Source organism: Mercenaria mercenaria, chromosome 2 (assembly GCF_021730395.1).
Source record: "Mercenaria mercenaria strain notata chromosome 2, MADL_Memer_1, whole genome shotgun sequence".
NCBI lineage: Eukaryota > Metazoa > Mollusca > Bivalvia > Venerida > Veneridae > Mercenaria > Mercenaria mercenaria.
This window is the reverse complement of record NC_069362.1, coordinates 111903263-111915450: the sequence shown is the minus strand read 5'-3', so window position 1 is coordinate 111915450 and position 12188 is coordinate 111903263. Positions and strand designations below refer to the sequence as shown.

Here is a 12188-nt window from a genome sequence, read left to right as displayed (position 1 = left end):
ATATACAATTAAACCTCTGCAAAAGGCCACCTTCTAATAAATGCCATTACTAAACAGTAAAACCTGCTTTACCCTTGGCCTGCTGGTGGCAAGTTATTCTGCCTTTGCGATCAGTGCAGACCAAGATAAGTCTGCACGTCCGTGAAGGCTGATCATGGTATGCACTGTTTGCTATTCAGTCAGAAAATTTTCAGTGAACACACCTTTTAATAAGAAGCGGCACTGTCCGAAGTGAATGATGGACCAGTCCATATCTTTTTACTCCATTCTTTTTAACATTTTAACAACATAGAAATTTAGCAGACTAAGGGCTAAAAGGTCACTATTTCTTTATTTCCCGTTTAATCATAAACATTAATGCAGTAAATTTAGCAGTCTTGGAAGATAACTTTCAAAAAAGATCTGTTTTCCATTTCCAAAAAGTGCAATTTACAGGTAGGTTCGGCTGTTATACCGACCTATTGTTATCTATAGGGCCTTACAAATAGAGCAAGTACACATTAACCTTTTAGAAAGTCATAATAATACGTTGTAAACGAGATTAAACACTATTCGATTTAACTGGACGTACTTGTCCTTAAATTGGTTATAATTGTCCAAACGTTTGTCATACAACCTCATATGAACCCATTAAGAATGGGATTGAAGATACTATTTAGTAGTGAAAATAGGCAAATTAAAATGAACCGCTCCCAAGATTCATAGATTTGCCGATACTATTTTGTCGTTCATTTCGCACGAGTACCGAAAAACATATTTAATTTCTTAATGTATTAAAGTTACGTTAAAGGTTGAAGTAATATAGCTATTGCTACAGTTTATCCTACTTTTATACTTTACAATTGAAATGATACCGCTACATAATTAACATATAAAGTCACCATTTTCGAAATCGTCCTAACCGGGAAAAAATTTAATTTAGACCTATTAATCATTTGACCTATATATAAGCTAATCTAATTTCTATTGTTCAAAACTCTATTCAACGTTATTATTAGTATTTCCCCGTGGTATAAAAAAGTTTAAATATAAAATATAGATCATTGGGAAGCATGAAAAAAGCAGAGGAAATGACTCATGATTTCGACCTTTTTGTAATTAGATAAAAGTAATGTTGTAAAAAGTTTATTAGCTGTACAGAAAAGTTCTCACAAATTTTGCTAACCTTTCTCCATTGGCAGCTTTCTTGATCTCAGCACACCCGCTCTTTCGAAATTTCTATTGCACTCTGACATTTTCGAACCCGAGTCAACAAGAGTCAAAGGGGGAGCTGTGGTCTAGTGGTTAAGATGTCGGCCGCTCAACCCGGGGATCATGGGTTCGAGCCACACTGAAATCACGACCACGCCTTTTCATATGGCAAAAGTACTGTTTTTTCCAGGAAGCGGACTGAAGAGGGGTTCAAATATGTTTGAAGCTTTCATCACAATCGAGCTAAAATAAATAGGTATAAACTAAATCAGGAGTCCGACGACCGTACTCTGCACCATAGTCTCTTGAACATTACGGTTATTTGTTGGAACATTAAGTTGACGATTTATTGATTTGGATGTTGTCTATATATACAATTAAATATGCAAGAAACATTGACATTTTCATTAGCACTTTCAGCCTGAAAGACTTTTAATAAAAACGTACACATTGATAGATCTACGTACATCATCATGAATATAGAAACGTACTGGAAAAGCAACATAAAATTTAAGTAGAAATGTACCACGTTGATTACAAAGTGAAATATCGCCCACTTTTAAATAGTGCGGAAAAAGTAAAATGTCCCATTTATGAAAGGCTGTTTTAATACTGTTCCAAAGAGCTGCAATTAAACTACAATAGTGAAAGTACGGAATAATGTTTTTATAACGTATACAATCGCTCATGGCCTGATGTTAAGATAGTAGGATAACAGGATATTAGGACAGAAGGAAGCAAAGATAGGAAAATAGGATGATGAAGGTAGAATGGCCACGGTATCGTAGCAGGATAGTAATAGTAGGATGGCAGGATAGCGATAATGAAATACTATCCTGCTACTGCTATTACCATCCTACCATCATAACCGTCCTATTCCACGTGTCACTTTCCTACCATCCTTCTATCCTATGAAATCAGGTTTAAAACAGTCAAAATCAGAAATCAAGTAATAAAAGTAGTTTTATATTAATTTCAGTCTGCTGATTCTAGCAGATCTCGACAAACGCGCACAGTTGTAGGGCAATGGCTACTAAATATAATCCGGGAAGAAAAGGACGAAAGGTGGTGGTAGGATAGAGGGAGGGTAGGATAAAAAGGAAGACAGTAGAATGGTAAGATAGCAGGATGGCAGAAAAGCGATGTTAGGGTAGCAGGATGGCAGAAAAGCGATGTTAGGATAGCAGGATGGCAGGAAAGCGATGTTAGGATAGCAGGATGGCTGGAAAGCGATGTTAGGGTAGTAGGATTGCAGGAAAGCGATGTTAGGGTAGTAGGATTGCAGGAAAGCGATGTTAGGGTATCAGGATGGCAGGAAAGCGATGTTAGGGTAGTAGGATTGCAGGAAAGCGATGTTAGTGTAGCAGGATGGCAGGAAATCGATGTTAGGATAGCAGGATTTCAGGAAAGCGATGTTAGGATAGCAGGATGGCAGGAAAGCGATGTTAGGGTAGCAGGATGGCAGGAAAGCGATGCTAGGATAGCAGGATGGCAGGAAAGCGATGTTAGGGTAGCAGGATGGCAGGAAAGCGATGTTAGGATAGTAGGATGCCAGTTTATGACCCTATCATCTTACCGTTGCTATCCTACTATCCTGCCATATATCATATTTCATATTTTCGCTCATGACTGCGTCGCTCGAGAAAATATTGCATCTGGTGTTCACTCGGTGAACATATTTTCTTACACAGAAAAGAAAATCCCAAATATCCTCTGTATCTGGAATAGCGAAAAAACTAAACAAAATCAATACTATATCTGTGCTCAGTGTAACTTTGTTCATATTTCAACAGCGTCGAATATTAGATCTTTGAGGTTTCAAAACGCGCAATTGTGCTGTATAGGGATAATTTGTTAAAGATACGAATGCTTTACCAGTGGTTACTTTGCAAGATACAATTTTCACAAATTACATTTAGTTTTAAAACAGGCATTGTTACAGTACAGAAAATTATCTCAGCTAATGTGAACTATCTATACTCGATAGCTGTGGTATGGATTTCATACCAGCACTTGCTTTGTGCAAAAGGATTGTCTTTTCCAGCTATCATTGGTGCGGAACCTGCAACCTCAGACCAGGACACCCCTGGGCCCGTATTCAATTTAGACGCAAAGTTTCCGATTTGCTCTGTCATTGATTGTAGGTCAATCTTGCTTAAATGAGCATTTGGCAGCATTGATTATTCCACGTGTTATTCAAATCAAGTAGATGGTGGAATTAAAAAGAAGTTGGATTCTAGTGAACTTATTCCAATTATAGAATCACGGGCATTCATTTTCACGATTTGTCTACATGTAATGAGCAAACATTTTAAAACCCTGGCGAAACATAAGGTGCCTGTATTGTATATCGAAGATTTTTAACCGTCTTTGTCAATCTTGTGCTTATTCTCTGCAAACTCAGTTTCCAAAAATAAGAAATACACAATTGACATGAATGCATTTTAATAGAGCATAAAGCCTGAGAAAGTGGAAAATCTGTCAACGTTTGAGTCTTGCACTGATATGTCTACCCATCTGTAGTTGGCTACCCATACTTGTTGGCCTCTTTGCAATGAAATGACGACAAGATTTCCACCCTGGGCCTCATGGTTAGCATGATATGTATCGGAAATAGCATCGACTTGGTTTGTGCCATCAACTACAAGTTTTGCCACGACCTGGTGTACACCATTTGTTGATACGGAGAAATAAAACACGTGCAAGCCATCCATCGGACAGGTGAACATACCTGAAATATGATTATATTCTATAGTATGTATATTACTATGATCAGATATAGGTCCTATTCATAATACGAAAGGTGTTACAGGTCAAAATTCATATATGTACATTCGCTCAGAATTGTTCCTTTACATAGAACATTCAATTTCCTTAACCTCTAGCCTATAGATGGTTTCATGTAAAGTTGTGATGCTGAAAGAACACGAATCCATTACTTTGTGTTCAAATAATTAATCTATTTGAATAGAACATTACCGCTATTGGCATTATACGCTGCTCCTTCATTCAGTAGTACCTTATTGTATATTATTGGATGATCTATTCCGAGATGTTCGAGATTGTGGTCAAGAAATGAAGAGAACGCCACTCTCTCAGGCAGCTCACGAGTAACTAAAATACAAATGTTTCTTGATTGTTTAAGAAGTAAGGAATCACAAACAGTTACGCTAAACATCGGAACGACAAAAAAAAATTATTCAAAGGGTAAATAACTTTTTAAGATAGATGGTTTCTATTCTAATAAATTATCATGCATCATGATCTACATCTTTGAAGATATTCACCAAATGTTTTTCTGTTTGTTATGGTTTTCTTTTCTAGTGCGCCGCATGACATTTGACGCCATGCTCGACGTAATAATTGTGACGTACAAACACTGCATATATTGTATAACAACAAACAGTTTCAGCCACCTTTGTTTTATTGGGTAATAAAAATGGGCCATGTTAAAATAAAGCACAAATAACACATTAACAATTATCATCGCTGCCTATATGTCACAATTTCCGTTTTGTCTTTGTCTATGCAACCAAGTTATAAAATGCAGAGGATGATTGGCAGATCTAGTAAGTTAAGTTTCCTCTTTATTATTTTGTCTGGTGCAAGTTTTGATCAACTGACATTTATCATCTATCATCGAAACTAAGTCTCACAGACAAAGCCGTTAGGACCCGTCACGTACTAAACAAATATGAGGTTTACGTTACCTCTAGTAAATGATTCGAGTTTCCGCTTGACTTTATTACGTATTGAGATACTCGTGATATTGTTTTGTTTCTTTATTTCTTCTTGCATGTCCGTTTGAGCTTCTTCATTATTGCATCTGAAAGTTGAAAAATTATCATTTTAAAACATTAAATATCTAGGAATGTATTAATTTTTTTCACACATTTACATACGTTGTTAATATACACACTGTTGATACTGCTGGTACGAAATTACACTTGAACGTGGGAGAATGTGAATAATTATGAATATTTACATTCACTATTCTTTATTTTTATTTATTTTGTTGGGTTTAACGTCGCACCGACACAATTTTAGGTCATATGGCGACTTTCCAGCTTTAATGGTGGAGGAAGACCCCAGGTGCCCCTCCGTGCACTATTTCATCACGAGCGGGCACCTGGATAGAACCACCGACCTTCCGTAAGCCAGCTGGATGGCTTCCTCACGTGAAGAATTCTACGCCCCAAATGAGGTTTCGAACCCACATCGATGAGGGGCAAATGGTTTGAAGTCAACGACTCTAACCACTCGGCCACGGAGGCCTCACATTCACTATTTATTTTGTATGGAAATACAATAACGTTTATTTCGGTAAAAAAAACAACAACAACATTTGTGTAATAATTTCCGCGTAAAAGCACGTGCGACGTCATTCACAAAAGATATGAACGAAACGGCATCGTTCATTCTTTCAAAATTCGAAATTAAAAAGAGCATTATTGCAGCTTCAACCAGTTTTTCTGAAGCTAAAAGTAAAAACTGAATTGGCAGAACTGTATGATTTTTCATCGCATCTAACGATATTTTAAAGATAGATTCTAACCAATGAACTGTATTTTTATCGCAAGGAAAATTACAGGTGAAAGCGGGCGCTCTTTTCGGCTGTTCAATTTAGATGTTGAAAACATCGATATACTGACATTTATGTTGATATTCTGATACTCATGAAAAGCAAACAACTTATTTTTATAAATATAAGAATCGAATGATATTTTGTGCGTTTACACATAAAATATTATAGCCTTTAAACCACATTGGGACTTTTTGTAAATCATCCTAGAACCGATTTGACCCCCTTGCATGGCATATGTTCTCCGTGACAATTTCAAGTTATTCGACCTGCACCGTTTGTTCATGTGAAAAAATTAACATCTACCATTCTCTTATACCAGAGGTTTACCGCGGTTGCCTGGTTCGTCTCATGATTTGACGAACCTTCTGTTGGATGAGAATGTACTGAGGAAAAATGGTAAGATTAACTGCTCACCGCCACATAACTGAAATACTATTGAAAATGGCGTTAAACCTAAAACAAATGCGACTTGTTTTAACATGCAAGTCTTCTGTAGCTTCACAATTTCTTTCTGTTGTTGTTTTATAATGGCATCTTGTGCATTGTTCCTTTCTTCCTCATGTCGCAACATGTCCTGCAACTTCAAATTGAGCTCCTCTTGTCTCTCAAGCCTTTCTTCAAGTCTTTTAAATCCCTCAATCAGTTGCTCATTCTGGTCAGTCTCCGCCTTAACATCAAAGGAATATATTATCATCAAAACTATAATTATGAACATCATTTTATCATTCAGAAATGCCACGTGTGTTATAAATTTCGTTCAAAGTCCTACATACGAATTTGTCATACATGTATAGATAATCCTCGCTGATAAGACTATAGTTCGGACAATAGGATGAAAATTTCACAAATTGCTTTTATTACATAGAACGTTTAACTTGTTTCTGCAATGGAAAATCTTACTTTGACTGAAAACTGTTCTGATAAAATTTAATCTAAAACTTTGGTCTAAACATTTCTTTTCAGTGTAAGGAAATATGATATCACTGATATACATCATGTATTTTGTGTAAATAAGAGAAAACAGTGTATCAACAAGGCAATTCACATGATTAATTTTGATTTTCGAACTGCTGTGTTAGGGCCGAATATTTATTCTTGCGCCGCTGTTTACTCTTTTTCGATCGGGAATGCATTGAATCGCATGTAATTTATGGGACTTTGTTTTTATTTTAGGAAAAAGAAAAACAACGATTTTGGAAGTATCAATCAGTATACTCTTAACTAATATCTCACATAATTCATATAATATTGGAAGCATGTCAATAAGATAAAAAGATAAAGATAAAAAGATATCAAAAAGATAAAGTTCGTACTGAAAATAAAACTTTTACTGATACATTCCGACCCAAATTTTCATCCTAACACCAGTCTAAACACCTACTTTAAATGTAAAATGATTATTCTTAAAGGTGCAAAATAAAGACAAATGAATAGACATGAATCTTAAAAAAAGACTACACATTTTGAAATATAGTACTAAACATTACAATAGCCGTGCAATATTCCCTTGAAATCAACACATGTACAGAGAGACAAATTCCGTAATCGGTCGGAAATTCTTCGGGATCACGTAATTTTAAAATTGTTTCAAACGAATATCCATTTAAGACGCGCAACAAAATAACTGTATTTCCATGATGGTAATTATGCACGACTTGCACGAAAAATACGAGATGTACAAAACTTAGATTTAAAATTGACAGTGACGTATATTAGGCCAAGACAATGTGTTTAATGTCTAAAATCTTATTAAATTAATGTAGCCATGAGTACATAAATAAGTGTATTTAGGTAAATTTCAATCATACTTTGTTTCTGCAGTGTAAGACAGTTACTCATTTATATTCTTAAAATTATACTGAAAAGAGATTATTTGAAAAAGTTTACAGACGAAGTTGTAAAAACACTTTTATTTGGGAAGGGCCTGAATTGTCCTTATGAAAACTTGTAGTATAGCTGTATATTACCTGTATTATAAGAATGATTTTCATGAAGTTTTGTGAGTTACAAAATTGTTGAATTCCATGTGCTAAGTTTGCATCTATTTATAAATTATAGCCTCGTTTCGGAGAATTCTTCCGGAAAAGTCCGAAGATGCTCGACGGGTTCGTAAGGAGTCGGAAAGCATTCTTTGGTGGCAGGGGAGCGGTTTCGTAGTTTGGCCCCGGTCGATTTTCTGTATAAACAGGACAGGGTAGATATAAAGGCATATCTATCTTACTGGTTATTTATCATTATTAATTCTTTAATATATCTGGGGAATGAGGAACGGTTAATGATTCTACATGGCGGGTGTTTTAAAATTCCTAGCTCCGTACTTCCGGCTGAGGCTAAAACATAAACATCAGAACAAAAAGTCGGCCAGACGCTCGGCTGTTATCCATCCACTTTTTTTTCAAGTGAAAATTAGGGAAATAAAGTGGTGGTTGGGAGACACATTCCACACCACCTGGGTATGCATCAATGTTCGCACTATACATATATGCTACGAAATTGGATTTAAAAATACAAAATGGATGAATGGCAGAGTTCAAAGTGAGGCCCCATTAGGCTAATTTTGGTCTATAAAATTTGGGTGATTTGGCCAATTTTCACTACATCTGGCATAGAAAGCGACAGGTGCATAGGACCGGAGAGTCGTCTTTATGTAGTCTATAGTATCTGCAATAGTCCATAGTAGTTTCAAAGAAAAATAAGCAAAAACGAGATTTCTATGGATATTTCAACACTGGTACCCACACGTCAATGTGGAATTCGCAAATCTGCACTCCCCTGCCACCTTTCGGTTTGACATAGGCAACAGTTTTTGTTTATTTTTTTAGTTATTCTTGAACATATTCATGACTATTTGGTCAGAACCGATGCAGTGGGCCATATTTTCAGTAAATAGGAAGTCTCAGCTACAAACTCTGGTTTTCATATAATACTCGTTCGGGTTTTAGTAATGGACCTTTAACATTGTGTGTTTGTTTGTTTTTTATTTTTCAAATTTTTAAGTGATATGGAAAACTATGGTTAATGGTTTGTAATAACGAGAAGTAAAAGTAATCGTTTAAAATCCTTGTATATATGCCTTGATATTGATTAATGAACCCAGATTTAAAACATGTTTACCGTTTCCAAGATAAACAGAATGGTAATTAAGAATTGTACCGGGATCGTAAAGAATCGTAAAGTAATCACCTATGAAAACAATACTTGTAGTATTTGTGACATGTCTTTTTATGCAAGAATAGCAACCCTGTTTTGGTCACCAATAATTCCACGGGCTTCTGCAGACGTTGTTGTGTTCAAATAAAAATCTCCACGGACACATTACAATATAGATTTTCACTGACATAATAAATTATTGCAATCTGAAAGCTTAAATGCCACATTCAATTTTAAAAATATCGCTGATTCAGGCCAACCTTAAACATTTACTGATACATTCCGACCCAAATTTTCATTTTAAAACCAGTCCAAAACGTCGTCTAATTCTTTGACTGTTATATTTAAATATAACGATTCAACAATTGAATTTCACTCTGCATCCATGAAAATAATAATACAAAGATTCATTTAACAAATAAATTCTTACAAAACTTTTGGTAGTTTTCGAGAAACAAGTAATACTTGAAGTGCAGGAGTTTTTAACAATTAAGAATTTTCCTTTTGAAAAGCCTGCAAACGGCATTGGTTTTGTCAATAATGGAAAATCAAAACCACTATGATACTTGCATAACAAAAACAACAACATTTGTATTGTAATCATATTGTGAAAGTAAAGTTGAAGGGGATGTTCAAGTTACCGAATATGCTCTGATCCCATAAGCTTCCCTAGATCTTTGGTGTGCAAGGTGTAAAACACCCATATACCATACACGGGATTCAATGCTAGTAAAATTTAGTTGGAGGACAGAGCTGGTTTGTTATTCAGATAGTTTTAACACAGAAACACAGCACCCGCTTTTTTCTAAAACTTTAAAACCTCCGTTTTGTTTATGTTACTTCAAGTTGAAACTTAACAAAACAAACAAACAAACAAACAAACAAACAAAACTGCAGATTGTATAGCTAGACATTTTCTTCAATTGTGGAAAGTACAATTAATTCAATAGAAATCCAGAAAAAGTAGAAAATCTATAGATGTCTGTCTCTTGCATTGAATGGGACGCCCATCTGTAGTTAGCCACCCAAACCTGTTGGCCTTTCGTTAACGACACAAAGACAAAATTGCCACCCTGCGCTTCATGGTTATCATGCATGGTATCTGAGACACCGTCAACTTCGTTCACACTATCTACCACTAGCTTGGCAACAATCTGATTTACGTCTTGTGTTGAAACGGAGAAATAAAATCCATAGATACCATCCACAGGACAAGTGAACATGCCTAAAATAAAACCGGATAATGGATATAGTTTGCACTATCTTTCTTAGTTAAAAAAACAACATTATTACATTATTCCAGACCTGTAGCTGGTTATACGTTTGGGCATATTGTCGATTAATGTCTGTTTTGCTCGAGAATGAAATACTGGGTGAATACTGGCGGCAGAAAAAATCTTCGAGAAAATTATACATTCTAAATCAGTAAAAGGTACGATTTAAATTCAAATATGAGATCAAATCATAGGCCTTAACCGACATCAGCTAGGAAGTTATTAATGGATATATAAGTGGGTAATCGTCTGTAATTGTGAGCAGATATTTAAAGCTCTAAAATTTAAAATGTAATATTGCAACTTTAAGTTAATAAAAACTTACGACGTATAAAATAAAATGTATTCTCAGTAAGATATATTCCATATTCACGAAAAACAATCAAATATCCTCTATTTATCACATGTTTGACGTCGCAGGAGTGTAATAAAGCCATTAAATAAAAATGATAATACACTAGTGTAATAAAGCTTTGACGTCGACGTCATTTATAGTGTAGGCGACGTCGGTCAAATTGTCTTGTTTATATAGTAAAAGAAAGTCGATTTTTTGATGTTTCGACAAGAAAGGCTAACATGTGATAAAAAGAATATTACATTTGTGACTTTCCATATTGAATTTATTAAACTCGTTGAATAAAATTGATAAAATGCTCGGCTGAGCCTCGCATTTCATCATTTTATTCAACTCGATAAAATGCGAGGCTCTGCCGAGCATTTTATCAATTTTATTCAACGAGTTTAATAAATTCAGTATGAAAACACACTCATGTAATATCCTCTATAACTCGCACGTGTGTCGGAATGGAATGTTCTTTTAATCAAAACTAAATATAACGAAGGAAAGCTAGAATCGCAAGATTTCAACGTACCGCTATGTTCATTGTAGGCAGACCCTTCGTTAATAAGTATCCTGTTATAAACTATGGGATGATCTATGCCAAGGTTTTGCACATTATGATCCAGATATGACGAGAACACAACTCTTTCGTATTGACGTGCAGCTGAAATGAAAAGAGAATGTAGAAGTATATTCTACTTTTCTATGTTGTGGTTCTAGACATACTGGAAATACTGCTAATTTTTGTCTTATCTGTTTATAAACTAGTTATTTTTTAAATTTACTACTTTAAATTGATATGAAAAAAGGCACACTTCTCTGAACTGGTGGTACTGGGTTTGATATTTGTAAGTTGCGTGCAGTTGCTTTAGATTTGTTCCAATGCAAGTCGTTTCCGGTCTCCGTCTTGCTTTTCTGGATCCTGAAATACAGAATTTTTGTAATGAGAAAATGGTCAAAATCAAGTTTAAACAAAACGAGATGTTTCTTTAGTTTCATCATACATTCTGTTCTATTTCAACTTAACTTACTCATTTAAAGCTATATGAAAGGTCGTAAAATTGATAAGAAATGGATAGAACTTTAAGTCAACCTCACCTTGAAATTATTCGTAATTACGAAAGAAAGAAATATTGACAAAATGGCAAATTATACTTCACGACAAAGGACTGTTAAAAAACAAAGTACAAAAAGGGTGTAACAGCATAGAGAAGAAATGAAGTCCAGCATTATTAGAATAAACACTGATGAACAAGAACAAGAAAACAAACCTGCAGAATGTTTTCAGTGTTTGTTTGATCCGATGAATCTCATTTTCCTGTAGCTGTATCCGTTTCGCTTGCAGATGGTTCGTTTTTTCTTGTTTCAGTATGGCTTCCTGTTGTCGCTGACTTGCCAGTTCTAGTTGCTTTATTCTCTCCGCCTGCTGCTTGTTGATAACGTCTTGTTGTCCAAGTCTTTCTTCGAGTCGCCGAAGCCTTTCATTTAATGTCACATCTGCGTCCGTGTTTACAGCACAGCTGTACGAAACAAACACCAAAAGCCAAACCAGTCCCACAGAATAACCCGCCATATGGTTGGAAGAAAATATATGTAGGTGTTTATAAACAGTTGAAAACAATTTGATTTTTGAACAAGATAAGAATAG

General features: G+C 35.3%; 3 protein-coding genes across 4 annotated transcripts in view; all 3 read right to left on the bottom strand.

Annotated features, from left to right (window-relative positions):
- Window positions 1–12188, bottom strand: part of LOC123564933 (solute carrier family 22 member 4-like) — a 143820-nt gene that overhangs the window by 52222 nt on the left and 79410 nt on the right. The window lies entirely within an intron of this gene.
- On the bottom strand, window positions 3628–6569 carry LOC123564930 (complement C1q subcomponent subunit C-like). Its single transcript, XM_045358857.2, has 4 exons — window positions 6256–6569; window positions 4902–5017; window positions 4171–4305; window positions 3628–3922 (listed from the first exon to the last, which is right to left on the bottom strand). Exons 1-4 carry the CDS (start codon window positions 6492–6494, stop codon window positions 3636–3638), a joined length of 777 nt encoding a protein of 258 aa, XP_045214792.2. The 5' UTR covers window positions 6495–6569; the 3' UTR covers window positions 3628–3635.
- Window positions 9825–12174, bottom strand: LOC123564929 (heavy metal-binding protein HIP-like). The gene is made up of 4 exons (XM_045358855.2): window positions 11812–12174; window positions 11356–11462; window positions 11073–11204; window positions 9825–10151 (listed from the first exon to the last, which is right to left on the bottom strand). The coding sequence occupies exons 1-4, from the start codon at window positions 12111–12113 to the stop codon at window positions 9865–9867; spliced, it is 828 nt and encodes a 275-aa protein (XP_045214790.2). The 5' UTR covers window positions 12114–12174; the 3' UTR covers window positions 9825–9864.